Raw genomic sequence first — 16,505 nt, forward strand, 5'->3', positions numbered from 1 at the left:
GTTCTTAATTTCTTATTATGTGTGGATGGATCTTAAGTTTATGGGGAAGCCACTCACAAATATTGACTCAGAAGTACAATTTTCTTATATAATTATGGCTTTTTTTTATTCACCACGTCACGTAAGACTTGACTAAATTATATCATGCAACGTTCACTAAAACCATACTTTAGTCTACGACTTTGGTTTCGCTTCAAGACCATGCATATATATAAAGTTTTGTTTTTCTTACATCAAGACCATAAAGTTGTATTTTAATTTCGCGAAACTTTTCTAAATTACATTGACATTCTATCATGGGATAAACTTGATTTAAAATAGATTTTTAAAGGTTGAATAATATATAATATAATTTTATATTTATTCGATATATAAAATAAAACTATACTTTAGAGTTTAGAATATTTCTCCCACGAAATATACATTATATTGCAGTTGGGTTGTGTCATAGAAACAAACTAAATGCTTAAAGAATAGCTTGCAAGGGCCTATTATTAGACCACCTTGGCTGGTAAGATAATGGAGGGGGTGGGTGTCTTTAAAAAAATAACAATAAATTAAGATTTTAAGACATTCATATTCTTTGTTATACTGTCTTCCCATAGACACTACTAACCTCTCTTTTAATTGATTTAATAATGAAATTAATTGAAAAAATGTTTGGATATGAACAAAAAGGATGCTCTTATATCTACTAAAATCTCGAGACAAAAAAAATCTACCGAAAAAAAACAATGCTGATGAGATCATGGCCAGCCCAATCCAACCATATGAACCAGACAAAGTCACTGAGGAGTTTGTAACAGAGGAGCAGCTTGTACAGGAGGAAGCATTAGAGAAAGCATTGATCGTCCCGACGGGTCCTTAAACAAGATTAAGATCCAAAAAGTTCAAGCAATTAATGGACTACTTAGGGAACTGGACAAGAATCAAGAAGTTGTGGCTCAAAAGTGTCATTAGACATAGATTCACATCTAGGAGTCTATCAAATGGTGAAAACAAAAATATCACTCAATTTCTCAATTGAACCCTTTCTATCAATTAGAAGTTTCTCATTTGTGGAAAATTTAAAAGTAAGGACATAATAGGTTTTTGATTAATATAAATTATATTTCACCAAATCTGGTTACAAAAGGTAACAAATCACCCAAAAAAAAGAAAATATCTTTTAGTATATAAGAAAAGAGAAAATATCTTTTATTTTCATTTTTTTCCCTTACATACACCAATAGAAAATTTTTACTTTTCCCTTACAATGTTTCCCCTTACATCAAAAAAAGAAATATTTTTTTTAGTGCAAAAGAAAAGAGAAAATATCTTTTATTTTAATTTTTTCCCTTACATACACCAATAGAAAAAATTTACTTTTCCCTTACATCAAAATATATGTGTTGTTTCAAATCAAAATTTGCCAGGTACAGCTTTTTAAATTAAATAGAAAAGCATTTTTCAATGAAAAATACTATAAAAGCAAAATAAAATATTACTCACTTCATAGTATCTACTATTTTTAACAGTTTTTATAATATAATAAATATATTATCTCACAATTTCATTTACCAAAATCTCATTATGAAATGGATTTATTTAGATATATTAATTTTTTTTTTAACAAAGCACTTACAAGCAAGAATTATGTTTTCTTAAAAATAATATGTTAGAAAGATTGCAAACTAATATGTAAAAGATAAAGTTCAACTAATGTTGTCAAAAAAAAAGAAAGAAAGATAAAGTTCAACTAACTGTAAACTATATTTTAAAATGTAATTTCAAAAACCATATATCGTTATTGACCAAAAATTTGAAAAAGTGCGCCTATCATGTAAGAATCAATTTAATTTTAATAAAAATTAATAAGCATTCTCAAATCACAATTAATTTAGTTGAAAACTCAAAGATAAATAGTTAACTAAAAAAGCTAAATACTGGTCAAAGTATTTAATGATTGAAAAAAATATCACAAACCAGAAAGAAAAAAAATCAAGACTTTAAAAAGCTTATAAATAGATAACCTTCTGAGGTGCTAAAGCCACTGGTGACTGGTTTAATCATAAACACCATCTTCTCTCTATACTTTGTTTTTTTTCTTTTCTTTTGAGATATCACCATTCTTTCATAATGGTTTCAACAAACACCTCAGATTTCTTATCGAGTCTTCATGATTCCCTTTTGGTTACGATAATCTCGTTGTTACCATTCAAAGAATCGGTACGAACGAGTGTTCTTTCAAAGAGATGGAGAAATCTTTGTCGTGAGACAACAAGTCTTGTCTTCAAAGAGTCTGAATTTGCAAAACCCACTCCTCATGATAGCGCTTTCTTGGTTGGTGTTATGCTTGACTGGGTCTCAAAGTTTACTGGCAAAGTTATCGAAAACTTTGAGATTCATCTCTCCCAGCCCAGAGGTTTGGAGGGAGACATAATGTCTCTCACCGAATTCGCCACCTCCCGACAAGTCAAGAACTTTGTTCTTGATTTCTCAGATCATACCCAGAAAGACTTAATAAAATCATTTGTAATGGAGTGTATATTAAGACGCCAGTATCCTCAAAAGAACGAACTAGATGTTTCTTATCTCCTTTTCAATCTTTTATATGTTAGATCTTTAACCGTTTGCTCTTTCTTCCTTCAGGTAAAATTGTTTTTCTATTATCTATCTAATAAGATTCATAATATCTACATCACTAGATCATTCACTACATCGCTATATATTCAGACGTTTTTTTTAATTTTTTGTGTGTGTGTGTGTGTGTCAATGTAACATATTTTTTTCTTTGAAAAAGGTGATCCAAGATTGTGACGATCCTATGGCTTTGCATGATCCGATGAAAACTCGACATTTGGTGATGCGGACAAATATGCACCCAAAAGACTTTAGGGGAATTAATATATTTCTCAATAGTTGTCCGGAACTGGAATCTCTCACTATTGATTTGGTTACTACTAGTCGTTTCGTGGTAAGTTATTTTTGTTTGTTTTAATCTTTAAACAATCTCTCGCACTAACTCTCTATTCCGTAAGACGCTTAACTTAAATCGCATTATGCAGGTAGTTCGGTCGCCATCGGTGATGGATCCGTTAGCGCATTGGCTTACTAGCGAAGCTTACGAGTGTTTGGAAAAAACGCTCAAGGTTGTGAAGTTTAAGAACTTTCGTGGACGCGCGAACGAGTTACATTTGCTTCAATACCTGCTTCGTAATGGGCGTGTGCTGGAACGAGTTGAGCTTTACGAGGCAAAGGGATTGGACCATGAAGAGAAGACGTGGATAATGGCTGCAGTCGAGGTTTTTAAGAAGAATCTCAAGAAAGCTTCCAGTCCTTTAAAACTTACTCTATACAATGCTTGATTTTCTCGTGAAAAGTGTATTACTCATTGAGTGATCTTTTCTGACTTTGTTTGTTTTATTTCGTATTAATGGTCTGTATTTTAATGTTTTATTTGGTACAACTTCTTCAGTTGTTTAAGTTTATCATTTTCTTTTATTTGGCTTGGTTAGAAAAATCATTTGTTAACTAAGAAATGAAATATACTAGTTTACTTTGGTTTAGAGACTTGGCTTGTACTTCGTTTCTGTTCGGTTTTAAAACAATCTTTATGACTCATCGTTTACGCTCTTTTAAGATTCTCTCTCTCTCTCTCTCTCTCTCTTCAGTCATCTTCACATTGTGGTAACCCAGAAAAAGAGAAGAAAGAAAGAAATCGGCTGTTTTCCCCTTTTTGGTCCGAATTGGTCTTTGCTTTTATACCCAAATCAAATCGATTGATTGCATTTTGAGGATTAGTAAAAAAGTTAACAGGATTCTTCTCCTTTGATGATGATGATCTAAGAAGGGCTCTGTTGTTTCCACCATGAAGTCAGTGAAGTGAAATTAACTCCTTTAAGGATTAGGGTTCTATAGGGTTTCCGATTTTGCGGTGAAAAATGTTGTCTTTTTTCGTCTGGGCCATTCGAATTCTAAAACTTCTTTTAGCTTTGGGTTTGAGCTTTCGAATTAACTCTCTTCAACACTTTGCCGTTTTGTTTGTTATACAGTTAGTGGACTCCATAGATGAGTTCAAGAGGAATCGAAAGATGGAGGAAGATTTAGAGAAAGCAATTGCTAGTTCGAGACATCATGGGAAGGCCAAGGTTTCTTTTCATGTGGCAACGATAAACAAGCCTCAAGAGGAGTATAAGATTTTGGTGGACAATGCTAATAAACCTTTCGACCATGTTTTCTTGGAGAGGAGTGAGGACGGTCTTCGCTTCATTCATCCTTTGGTTAGTCTTTTGGAAACATGATCTTTGTATCTTGAAGCTAATACTTCGTTTTGTTTCATGATTTTTGAATGTGATTTGTGTTTGCGTCTTCCTGGTCGTTTCATATATGTTTGTAATACTTTGCAGGAGAAACTTTCGGTGATGGACTTTGTGGATAATAATAATCTTATAGAGAAGAAACCTGTTAAGCCTCTCCCATTGGAAGAGACTCCTTTTAAGATTGTTGAAGAAGTCAAAGATCTCAAGGAATTAGCTGCCACATTGCAAAGTGTTGAAGAGTTTGCTGTAATTTTCCTTCCTTTGATTTCCTTTTCAGTCTAATATGCAATGCGTTCTTGGAATGTGACAATATGCTGGTGGAGGCTGTAATGAGAATGAGAATTTTCTGATTTTACTAAGCTCTCCTGTCCCCTATATATTGAGTAGACAAATAATACTTAGGTTCTGAGTTAGTTATGGTGTCGTCTCTTTCCATATTAATTGGTATATCTTTCTCACTAAGTTTATTGTCTTTTATTCCTTTTAGGTTGATCTGGAGCATAATCAGTATAGATCTTTTCAAGGATTAACATGTTTGATGCAAATCTCCACCAGAACCGAGGATTATATTGTTGATACATTCAAGCTTTGGGATCACATTGGTCCTTATCTAAGGGAACTCTTCAAAGACCCTAAAAAGAAAAAGGTTTTCTCTACAACTCGCATAATTCTTTTCTACACCATTCGGATAATGTGATTAATGCAATATGAAAGCATTTAATTTAACTAGGTAATGCATGGAGCAGATCGTGATATTATTTGGCTTCAACGGGACTTCGGCATTTATGTCTGCAATCTTTTTGACACAGGACAGGTTTGATTTCTGGTTATTCTGTTTTCGTAAAGCCGTGTGTCTTGTAAAGAAGAATGAAACTTAATATTTCTTTCTTTGTTTTTGTGTATGCTAGACATGGTAGAAATGGTGAAAAAGTTAACTTTTCTGTCCATGTATTTCTTTACTGATGTTCATAACATTCTTGTGGCTATGAAATGATAGTTTTAGTTTGATGGTTCTCATGGTTTAAAGTATCCGTAAAATCTTAAGAAGCACTTTTTGTTTTATGTCAGGCCTCAAGGGTGCTAAAGCTGGAGAGAAAGAGTCTCGAATTTCTTCTGAAGCATTATTGTGGAGTTGCTGCAAACAAAGAGTGCATAACAATCCAATCTCGTTAACTTTTATTCTTGCATTGTCATCCTCTCACTCTTCGTTCAATTTCTATTTTGCTACTTGGCTGCAGATACCAAAATGCAGACTGGAGAATACGACCCCTTCCGGATGTAATGACAAGGTTTGTATATTCTCTGTCTAGTCTCTTTCATTATTGTTTTGCATTGGTTGTGTTGAGCTCACACATTTGCATATAATGGCAGATATGCTAGAGAAGATACCCATTATCTTTTGTACATTTATGATGTAATGCAAATAGATTTGCACATAATGGCAAAGGAAAACGAGCAATCTGACTCTCCTCTAATAGAGGTAACAATCTAAGTTTCTTTTCTTAGATTTTGATTCAAGGGTGACTGATAGAGTAGAGAGGATACTATAAACAAACACCTAACTTTATTAAAAACATGAAAATACAGGATTCCTCCCAAAATAAGAGTCGTGACTCTTGTTCCCTTTACTTTCACCCAATAACTTTAAACATACCGTTAAGCTCTTTATTAATAGAAATCATATGCATGGCTTATTAAACATAAATTTATTCTTCTTTCTCGGTCTGTGTCTCCTTGTCGTGTATCCCATGGCTTCTTAGTTGGCGCATGAAGATCAGGCATTAATTCGTTTATATCTATAATCTAACGTTTTCTGTTGTGTCCATGGTCTTCTTCAAAATTTTGGATAATCATATTGACGAAGGTACCCATACTAACAGGTTTACAAACGCAGTTACGATGTGTGCATGCAACTATATGAGAAAGAGCTTTTGACTGGGGATTCATATCTTCACGTTCATGGGTTTGTTGCTTATTGCCCCCTTCATGAAAGAAAATATTTGCTTGAGTTTTATTTATTGCCTGGTGTACCTGTTCTTTTGTTTGGTCAATTGCTTTCTTGCTTTTTATATGGAAGAGCAGTACCCTATTAGATTCAAATCCTTATGCATGGTTTGTTAACTTAATTTAATATGTTGTTGTGTTTCCATTTTGGCATTTGTTAGGGTTCAGACAGGTAATCTCAATGCAGTTCAACTTGCCATTATTGCGGTATGTTCGCAACTTGCGCAATAATCCAAGACACCCGTCATCTGCCTTTCATATCATCATATGAAGGTTACTTAGTAGTTGCTGACTTACAGGGGCTTTGTGAATGGCGAGATCAGATTGCACGTGCAGATGATGAGAGCACCGGTTATGTATTGCCAAACAAAACACTTATTGATATAGGTAGATATTTTACTATTTCATCTCCAGGTCCTTGGATATTTGTCGGTGGTTCCTAACTTGGTCTAATTCGTTTTATTATATAATAGCCAAGGATATGCCAATTAATGTTGGCCAGTTGCGCCGGTTGTTGAAGTCAAAGCATCCTTACATCGAGCGTAATTTTGACGCTGTGATCAGTGTCATCAGACGAGCAATGCAAAATGCAGCGGCATTCGAGCCAGTTGTTCAATCTTTAAAAGATTGGCGTCCTGGAACAGTAAGATATTATGTTATGAATTGTTATTGTAACTCTTTTTGGGTCTCTTTCTGTTTACAGAAGGACTAAGAAAAAAATGTGAGTGCCTTTTAATCCTGGAGTGGTTTTGGCAACGAGTGAAGTCATCGAGTATATTTGTTAAAAAAGAATGTGTTTTAAGGTTCTAGTTGGGGGTATTTGCTTGGTGAAAAGCAATTAGCAGTGATCATATATGATGTTTGCTTGATTTAATTGATTAGGTCACAAAGAACCAGGTTTATTAGGTTCGGAATGTTGCACCCTTCAATAGCATGTGAACTTGCAAAAAACTATAACTATAGGAGAGTTATTTGCAAGGGCTTATTGCTAATCAGATGTCTAGTAGTTTTGGTGATTTTTCTTTATAGCCATATGAGTCATGACTGTTTTATTGCATGCACTTGGTAAATTATTCAATGTGATCTTTTACTCTATGGCTTTTTTTTTTTAGTTTGAGAAAACTATCAAACCTATGATTGAGAAACCGGGCACAGAATTCACAGCTTATTTGAAGAAACAAAGCAGTGATGTTGGAGTTTTGCCGTCAAAGAGGAAGTTTGACAGTGATTACAAAGTGAGTTTTTATATAGTGTTATAATTAAAGAGATTTGTAGAAAATTGTATTAATCTACTGACAAACAAGTTGCAGGCAAAGGAAGTTGTCAAAGTGTCCAAGTCGAAGCCAGATAATGTCATAGTGCTGGATGATGATGATGATACTGATGAACAGGGCTGGGAAAGAGGGGATGCTTCGAATAGGGCTTTGGAAATGCCTTCTAAGGGATCACTATCGATGACTCAAGTGCCAAAGACAAGTAGTACAGAAATTGTAGTTATAGAAGATGATGATGAGTCAGAGAATGACTCAAAAAGTAGAGAAGATGAAGATATGATTAGGAGAAGTGAGAAGCATAGGAGATTCATGAGTCTAAAACGGGGCTTTCTTAACATTTAGCCCTTTAGCTTTTGTGGTACAGTGTGCAATGTTTTGGTCGCTGTTTTGTGTATTAGTCCAACCGTAGACAATCTATCTTGACTTGTATGTACAACAAGTAGACATGTATTTCTACATGTTAACTGAATTTTGAATTAACCCAAAAACGAAACATAGTACTTGTCACTGCGTTTAATAAACTAAAAAGAAGTATTGGGCGCAAAAGTATGTTATGCAGGTTATGCCAGTTGTGGATTCAGGCATCATTTTTAGGGCGTCGGGGAAACTAACAAGAGTAGAGACTATGGTAAATTACACAACATCATCATTACACAACGTAAACGGAGTTAACAAATATTTTTCGGAGAGTTATGAAAATATTTTTTGATTGTTTATACTTGCTAAGTTTTTGTGGATACCACTAGATCCCATCTGAACTATGTAGTTAAGCATGTTTTCACGAAAACAGTATTAGAATAGGTGACTTTTTGTATTACAATTAAGTGAATATAGACCAGATTGACACAAATTTGGAAAAATATTGCTCGATTGACACCCTCTTTTAAAGAAAAACTAGAATGACACAATATTGTGTTTAAATTACCAAAAGCCCAATCAAAAATGAAATAAGAAATAAAAATTAAGTGATAAAATAAAAATTAATTCTCTTCAATTAAAACTTTAGGAACCCAACAATTGTTTCTTTTTTTTAAACCAACTAAACCATTGTTTCTTATCGGATTCTCTTTCACCTATTACCTTCTACTAGATGAGTGCCCCCCAGGCATACGCGTGGGTTTGCTTAATACTCTCTCCTTGTTCCTGAATGATCAATGTTTTAGTTATATTGTTTCAATAAGTGTAGACCTTGGTCTTCGTTGACAGCTTGGACGCAATTTGATTGACCTCTTCCTCTCCTGTTTTCTATGCTAGATTAAAACTTTTATGTTGTTCCATTGTAATTTTTTATATCACCAGAAGCATTAAGCAAGGTTTGGATTCAATTATGAATATAAACCACTACGTAACGAAAATTTTCAGCTAGATGCTTACATAATCCAAACATGAACAACAAGAACATATTGTATCAACAATAGCCAGAAAGTAAATTAAAATGGAGTAGAAATATGTTTTCAAAGAATCATATATAAGAAAGGAGGTATATCATTATCAATTAATGACCTTATTCAATGGAATTGAGACAATATCCTCACAAAACAAAGACTTCTTTTACCGGAAAGAAAGAGGCAAAATTCAGAGATGCACCATACCTAGTGGTTATGAACCATCATCTATACATCTAGATTCTAGATTCCTCATCTTCACTAATATGCTCTGAAGCATCACATAACTGTAACACTTTTAAAAGAACAAAATTGTTTACAAGATTAAGTATTATGCAACTAATCTCCACCTCCGGAAATCCTCCAGTAGTTGATAAGCTTATACATTTATATTTGTTTTCCTAGAGTGATGAAATTAGAGTATGATTCTTTAACCTGCAATCATATTTGTTCATGTCCATGTCCATATCCAAGTAGTAGCGACACTCCTTATCAACCACACCCTTCCTTTTTCGCAGTCCTCTTTCTTGCTTCTTCTTGGTACTCGTTATTCAGAAGAAGAGAGGTGCACATGAATACACGATAGAGAGGAGAATAAGGCAAAGTTATAGATTTCTTTAACATAAGGAGTGCTAAATTTATCGGGATGAATTAGGGTTCTAGTCGCAGCCTCTAGATTCTCCATAATTGAGATGTTATTAAGACGAAGGATTAATTAATCTGTCATTACAGATAACAAATCTGCTGTCACTATATTAACAAAAAAACAAATCTGTTATCATTTTATTCATATATAATAAATCTGTTATCAAGCAGCAGATTTTATAGTAGAAAAAACAAAACTGTCATAACATAAGAAAATCTGCCACAATATATAGTGTGAATGTAGGTCAATATAGCAATTTTAAAAAGATTTTAGAAAACAACAGATTTTCTCTTCAATCCAAAATCAGTCATAACTTAAAAAAAATCTGTCACCACTAGATGTCAAACTAGTAATTATTTTTCCGTTTATAAATCTGTCGCAATATGACAGATTTTTGAAGGAAAAAAAAAACTGTTGCAACAATAAAAAAATCTGCCACAAAATTCCTAAAAAATTGTCTAAAATAATGAAAATCTGTCATGACTTTATGAATAAGTCTGTCGCGTTAAAAATATATGTTGTTCAAAAAAAATCTGTCGTACACATTTCAAATAAATCTGCTGTAAAAAACAAATCTGCTATCAAACTTTTCAAATTAATCTGCTATCCAAAATAAGTCTGCCAAAAAAAGTTTGTCATGGACAAAAAATCTGCCACTTACAAATTAATCTGTCATTACTTGTTTGGCAGACTTTTTTTTTTTTTTAAACGAAATTACAGGTATTTTTAACCAAGGGTAATATTGACTTCTTTTTTTTCCTAACAAAGCAAAAAATGGTATTTTAGGTATGAAAATAACTCAACTAACCCTTAAATTTTATGAGCTAATCTAGCAATTAACTGCTCAATTTGGGTTAAACTAGTAATTTTCCCTACAATTAAGCCCTTAATTGTCTATCTACTATTTTTATGTTGTAGCTTGAGATTTTGAAAACTATGCAAATCATCGATGGGCTTGACTGGCAAATGCTTTAAAAAACTTAACAAAAATGCATTTTACCTTTCTTTTTAAAACACATTTCCAAACTTTAATTTCTACAACCAAAATACTCCAGCAAAAAAATCTACCGCCACATCAAAATCTACAACTTAAAGTTTATAATCAAAAATCTAAAGTTACAGTCGTAACTAATCATGCCCAATATTTTCTTTAATAACTAAAACATACGCTACTGATTAAAAAAATATTTAGTTCTATTTTATATCGTCATATATGCGATTTTAGCTTATATATTTTTATAAAATATAAAAGGGAAATAGACTAACTATAAAAAGAAAAAGACGAATTTCAGTAGCTTCTGAATCGTTTAGTCAGATAGGTTAGAATTGATTTTAATGTAAGTACGACAAACAACAGTTTTTATAGTAAAATATTTATTTTATTTTTTTTGAAAAATTTGTCCTGCAGTTTACCCCGACCTAAAATTCTCTTAGTTTTCCTTTATAATTAAATATAATTTAAGAGTTTAAAATAAGGAAATCTATCTATTTCCATAACCACTCTAAAACTTTAGTATAAACGCCACAAAAAATCTGATATTTATTCAAATCTGTGTGTAAATTTATAAAATTGTGCACAAATTACATTTTTGTGTAAAATTAAGTGCATCGGGTAATTACTCAAGCAATTAGTGTTTAAATGGTAGTTTTTTTAAAATCGTTTTTGAATCTTAAGTACTCTAATTTTCAATGAAATAATAGGGAAAATGATAGTCAGCTATGTGAAGTATACGCCAACATAATGTCACACATACAAACAATAAAAAGATCTTGTTAACTATATGAACTATAATCATCACATAAATACATACTTAAACAAACATAGGTTATGTGTACAACACCATAGACATTCAACTCTGATAAATAAATGAAATTGATAAATGATTTGTCTAATTTTACAAAAATTTATAACAACCTTTTTTTCGTTATCATAAATTGGATTTTCATTTTGTGGACTATATGTTAATGAACTAGAGCTAAAAAATTCATATATTAGATAACATGTAAATCATATCAATTATATATCTCTTATATTATTAATATATTTATACATATATATACACACATATATATAACAAATCTTATTATAACATCCGCGAACCAAATTGGATGGTTTACGGATGTGTGTAGATCGACACTACCAATTTCTAGTTCGATCGGATTGTTTTAAATCGTCGAATTAGAGCGCTTCGGTTAAGGAAAACCCTAAACCGGGGTTTATAAGCTGGAGCTCGACCTAGGTTTTGACAGTATCCTCATTTGTCCATGATTCCAGAGATTTTAGAAAAGGAGAAATTTTTTTCTTGTGAGTTTCCTGAGAGTTCTAAGCTGTTTTTGGAGATATTTGTCCCTGTGGGTGGAGATCTAGGGCTAATGACGAGTTTGGAGCCTTGTTGTGGCGTTGAACTCATCAGTTTTGGGTGGAATCTTCTTGTTGAAGTGCATGACCCTGTCTGATCTAGGATTGAGAATTCTCTGTTTTGGTGTTCTTTGAGTTCTGTGATTGACTCCTTGCTTGCTTGTAGTTGTTTTTGTGTTCCCAATAAATTTTGGTGGCTTCTGGGTGAGCCTCAGCCACATTGGAGATGTTTGGAGTCGGAGATCTGCGTTGGAGATCGTAGGAAAACGATGCTCGGCATCTGTATCGACCAATAGAAAGAGTGTGTCGATTGACACAAATACGAGGACGGCGCGAGAAACCTAATGAGCATCGATCGACGCATGTGGAGGTGTCGGTCGACGCAAATTAGAGTTTTCGGAAAATGTCGAGCATGCATCAATCGACACAAGCGTCGATCAACACAAGGCGGCTTGCGTCGATCAACACAAGGAGTGTGCGGTCAACACCAATCATGTCAGTGTCGATCGACACAAAGGAATGTGTTGGTCGACACCAACCTTCAGCAGACGGCTAATACTTGCTTTTCCTGGTTTGATTATGTTGTTTGTTGATTGTTGAACATTGGTTTCTCAATTGCCTACGTGTATAGCTCAGTAGATGGAAGGATTGCCTCATTGAGTGTTTATGGCAACACTCATGCATATCAATTGTTGTTTGTGGTGCAGGTAATTGCAAAGTGTGACTGTGGGATCATGAAAATAAAGATGGTGATGTTCAAGTGGCTCGATTGGTTGTTGTTTGGATTACTAGAGTTGAGTCGTTAGAATGTTGCTAGGTTGCTGATTTGATGTTTAATGATTTGTAATTGATTTATTACTTGTTTATGTTGGAATGATTATTGGATTAGTTATTACTTATTATTAGTTTATCTATGGTATTTCTGGTTTAATATTGTTATTTATTTACGCCGTTGAGTTTTATTGAGATTATGATGTTAGTGAGTATGATACAGTAGCTAATACTGAATTAAAAAAAAAATGGGTGTTGCCCAAAAAAAAAGAAAAAAGAAAAGAGCCGGCCGTTTCACTTTTCTTTAAAAGACGTAGAAAAGAAAGAAAGCAAAAATTGTGATAATTTCTTTACTTTTCTTTTTTTTTGCATAAAAAAGGTAAAATATAAAAATTAAAATTGATCCAGACATGTAAGTAGATATATAAATATGTATTTAAATTAATTTTTCAATTTTGACAACAAAAAAAAAAAATCGTGTCAAATTACTAAAATTGAACATATGTGAGGATAGATTCACTAATACATATCTAAATGGAAAAAAATCAACTCATTTAGGTACAATATCACATTCAAATCTATATAAAGGAAAAAAAAACTATAAATGGAATTGAATAAAATCACTATGCAAAGAAAAAAAATCAATCAAATTGGTTAGAAGATTTAAAAACTTAAAACAATTTTTTTTTGGATTTGGATTTAACTTCATGTTGTAAATAGTGATGATCAAACATATACTTAAACTTTAGAAACGAAACAAAACAAAACCAAACTGAAACGAGTACAAGTTTCCAAACTAAGCAAACTAGTATTTCATTTCTTAGTTATCAGTTGTTTTTCTAACCAAGCCAAACAAGAAAATGATAAACTTAAACAACTGAAGAAGTTGATCCAAATAAATCATTGAAATACAGACCATTAACATGAAATAAAACAAAGTCAGAAAAGATCACTCAATGAGTCTACACTTTTCACCAGAAAATCAAGAAAATGCTTCAATCAAGCATTGTATAGAGTAATTTTTAAATGACTCGAATCTTTCTTGAGAGTCTTCTGAACCTCCTCGACTCCAGCCATTATCCACGTCTTCTGCTTATGGTCCAATCCCTTTTCCTCGTACAGGTCAACTCGTTCCAGCACACGCCCATTACGAATCAGGTATTGAAGCAAATGTAACTCTTTCGAGCTTCCACGAAAGTTCTTTACCTTCACAACCTTGAGCGTTTTCTCCAAACAATCGTACGATTTGCTAGTAAGCCAATGCGTTACCGGATCTATCACCAATGAAGACCAAACTCTCTGCATAATCCAATTAAAGTTCAGCGTTTTATACCAAATGGCAAGATAATGTGAGAGATATTAAAGATTAAAACAAACAGAAATAACTTACCACGAAAGGACTAGTAGTAACTAAATCAAAAGTGAGAGATTCCAGTTCCGGACAGCTATTGAGAAATATTTTAATTCCTCCGAAGTCATTTGGGTGCATATTTGTTCGCATCACCAAATGTCGAGTTTTCATCGGACCATGCAAAGCCATAGGATAGTCACAATCTTGGATCACCTTTTTCAAAGAAAAAAATATGTTAAGATGTAGTGAACGATCTAGTGATGTAGATTTTGTCATTTTGTGGAAGCGAAATATAACAATAATATCGAATGAATGATCTAGTGATATTATGAATCTTAGATAGCTAATAGAGTACGTGAAAAACAATTTACCTGAAGGAAGAAAGAGCAAACGGTTAAAGATCTAACATATAAAAGATTGAAAAGGAGATAAGAAACATCTTGTTCGTTCTTCTGAAGATACTGGGATCTGAATATACAAATTAAAAATGAGCTTATTAAGTCTGTCGGGGTACGATCTGAGAGATTAAGAACTATGTTTTTGACTTGTCGGGAGGTGGCGAATTCGATGAGAGACATTAGATCTCTCTCGAAATCCGTGGGCAGAAAGAGATGAATCTCAAAGTTTTCGATAACGTTGCCAGTAAACTTTGAGACCCAGTCAAGCATAACACCAACAAAGAAAACCCTTCCACGAACTGAGGGTTCGACGATGAATCTATCAAACTCCGAAAGTGTAACAAATTCGGACTCTTTGAAGACAAGACTTGTCGTCTCACGACAGAGATTTCTCCATCTCTTTGAAAGAACACTCGCTCGTACTGATTCTTTGAACGGTAACAACGAGATTATCGTAACCAAAAGGGAATCATGAAGACTCGACAAGAAATCTGAGGTGTTTGTTGAAACCATTGTGAAAAGAGAGAAGATGGTGTTTATGATTAAACCAGTGGGTTTAGCACCTCAGAAGATGGTGTTTATGATTAAACCAGTGGCTTTAGCACCTCAGAAGCTTATCTATTTATAAGCTTTTGAAAGTCTTGATTTTTTTTTTTCTGCATTGTGATTTTTTTTTATTAAACCACTTTGACCTCTATTTAGCTTTTTTATTAAATATTTATCTTTGAGTTTCCAACTAAGATAATTGTGATTTGAGAATACTTAATATTAATTTTTATTGAGCAAGAAACATCATTTTTTGTTGTTTTTACTAAAAATTAAATTAATTATTGCATAATGGGCAAGCTTTTTCAAGATTTGATCAAAATGTTAGATGCGCGCTTTTTGAAAGTATGTTTTAAAAATACTTTTTACAATTAGTTGACTTTACCTCTTACAATCATAAGCTTTTGAAAGTCTTGATTTTTTCTTTCTTTCTGGTTTATGATTTTTTCAATCATTAAACCTCTTTGACCTCTATTTAGCTTATTTTATTAAATATTTATCTTTGAGTTTTGAACAAAGATATTGTAGCTTCACAATTTTGATTTGAGAATGCATCTAACTAATTTTTAGTTAGCAAGAAACATCCAAAAAGTTTTTATTTACTAAAATTAAATCTTACATAATGCGCGCGTTTTTTTTACATTTTAGTCATTAATAACATACATATGCTTTACAAAAATATCTTAAAAAATATATCTACAGTTAGTTATCTTTTACATAGTTAGAAATCTCTCTAACATTAATATTTTAAATGAATTTTCTCACATAAAATCACTTTTAATTGATCAATATATTTAAATTAACATTTTAATATAAAAATTTGGCTAAATGAATTATTGAGTTAATATTTTTTTATTATAATAAATATTGTTAAAAATAGTAAACATGGAGTTCTTTTCTAATTAATGTTTGGTTGAAAAAAAAATGTAAACATTATGAAGTGAGTAATATTTTTTTCTAGTATTTTTCCTTGAAGATGCTTTTCATAAATAAAATAAAATAACACGCTTTACCTTAAGTGTCAAATTTAAAACTGAGAAACCATTGGGAAAATGCTTTCAATCATTTTGACATTTATATCACTTTTTTTATTATGCTTAAAAGTATTAATTTTCTATGAATGTAATCTTTTAAATTGAACAAATGAAATTAAAAGATTTTTTTCTTTTTGTGTGTGATTTGTTACCTTTGTAATCAGATTTGGTGAATTCTTTATGTAAATCAAAAACCTATTATGCCCTATTTTAATTTTTCCACAAATAACCAAAGTTTTTTCTTTTGTTCGTGAACGGCTTCAAAGTCGCACGAATGGTTGGACGGCAAATTTGCTTTCGAAAGGGGGGAAAGAAGTAATGATTAAATCTGTAGCTACTGCTGTGCCGACCTTTGTGATGTCTTGTTTTCGGATCCCTAAAACAATCACATCCAAACTTACTAGTGCGGTGGCGAACTTTTGGTGGAGTTCTAATG

The 16,505-nt window shown here is 32.5% G+C and overlaps 3 protein-coding genes across 12 annotated transcripts; 2 read left to right on the forward strand and 1 right to left on the reverse strand.

The window, feature by feature from the left end:
- Window positions 1–2,036: 2,036 nt before the first annotated feature.
- Window positions 2,037–3,548, forward strand: LOC104747543 (putative F-box/LRR-repeat protein At5g54820). The gene is made up of 3 exons (XM_010469191.3): window positions 2,037–2,631; window positions 2,783–2,956; window positions 3,048–3,548. Exons 1-3 carry the CDS (start codon window positions 2,119–2,121, stop codon window positions 3,345–3,347), a joined length of 987 nt encoding a protein of 328 aa, XP_010467493.2. The 5' UTR covers window positions 2,037–2,118; the 3' UTR covers window positions 3,348–3,548.
- Window positions 3,548–8,067, forward strand: LOC104747544 (protein RRP6-like 1). Of its 10 annotated transcripts, none has more exons than XM_087488363.1 (14): window positions 3,548–3,855; window positions 4,035–4,262; window positions 4,389–4,547; window positions 4,789–4,947; window positions 5,032–5,115; window positions 5,370–5,449; window positions 5,540–5,590; window positions 5,673–5,781; window positions 6,182–6,264; window positions 6,467–6,512; window positions 6,605–6,692; window positions 6,779–6,948; window positions 7,418–7,540; window positions 7,616–8,067. In XM_087488363.1, the coding sequence occupies exons 2-14, from the start codon at window positions 4,074–4,076 to the stop codon at window positions 7,919–7,921; spliced, it is 1,647 nt and encodes a 548-aa protein (XP_087344489.1). In that variant the 5' UTR covers window positions 3,548–3,855; window positions 4,035–4,073; the 3' UTR covers window positions 7,922–8,067. The 10 variants fall into 10 exon arrangements, with proteins under 10 accessions (XP_087344489.1, XP_087344488.1, XP_010467498.1 ...); XM_087488362.1 differs by having other exon boundaries at window positions 3,556–3,859; XM_010469196.3 differs by having other exon boundaries at window positions 3,563–3,855; window positions 7,610–8,067.
- Window positions 8,068–13,537: 5,470 nt separating this feature from the next.
- On the reverse strand, window positions 13,538–15,175 carry LOC104747545 (putative F-box/LRR-repeat protein At1g56400). Its single transcript, XM_010469198.3, has 3 exons — window positions 14,463–15,175; window positions 14,131–14,304; window positions 13,538–14,039 (listed from the first exon to the last, which is right to left on the reverse strand). The coding sequence occupies exons 1-3, from the start codon at window positions 15,000–15,002 to the stop codon at window positions 13,740–13,742; spliced, it is 1,014 nt and encodes a 337-aa protein (XP_010467500.1). The 5' UTR covers window positions 15,003–15,175; the 3' UTR covers window positions 13,538–13,739.
- Between the last annotated feature and the right edge of the window lie 1,330 nt (window positions 15,176–16,505).

This window comes from Camelina sativa, chromosome 15, assembly GCF_030686135.1.
Source record: "Camelina sativa cultivar CO46 ecotype springtype chromosome 15, ASM3068613v1".
NCBI classification, from domain to species: domain Eukaryota; kingdom Viridiplantae; phylum Streptophyta; class Magnoliopsida; order Brassicales; family Brassicaceae; genus Camelina; species Camelina sativa.

Bases quoted from the DNA above. Each gene is read 5' to 3' on its own strand.
- LOC104747545 (XM_010469198.3), bottom strand. From the start codon at position 15,002: ATGGTTTCAACAAACACCTCAGATTTCTTGTCGAGTCTTCATGATTCC. The intron at 14,305-14,462 runs GTAAATTGTTTT...TCTTTGAAAAAG, and splicing joins TTTGCTCTTTCTTCCTTCAG to GTGATCCAAGATTGTGACTA. The intron at 14,040-14,130 runs GTAAGTTATTTC...TGGATTATGCAG, and splicing joins TTACTACTAGTCCTTTCGTG to AGAGTTTGGTCTTCATTGGT.
- LOC104747544 (XM_010469192.3), top strand. From the start codon at position 3,924: ATGTTGTCTTTTTTCGTCTGGGCCATTCGAATTCTAAAACTTCTTTTA. The intron at 5,450-5,539 runs GTGCATAACAAT...ACTTGGCTGCAG, and splicing joins GGAGTTGCTGCAAACAAAGA to ATACCAAAATGCAGACTGGA. The intron at 5,782-6,181 runs GTAACAATCTAA...CCATACTAACAG, and splicing joins CTGACTCTCCTCTAATAGAG to GTTTACAAACGCAGTTACGA.
- LOC104747543 (XM_010469191.3), top strand. From the start codon at position 2,119: ATGGTTTCAACAAACACCTCAGATTTCTTATCGAGTCTTCATGATTCC. The intron at 2,632-2,782 runs GTAAAATTGTTT...TCTTTGAAAAAG, and splicing joins TTTGCTCTTTCTTCCTTCAG to GTGATCCAAGATTGTGACGA. The intron at 2,957-3,047 runs GTAAGTTATTTT...CGCATTATGCAG, and splicing joins TTACTACTAGTCGTTTCGTG to GTAGTTCGGTCGCCATCGGT.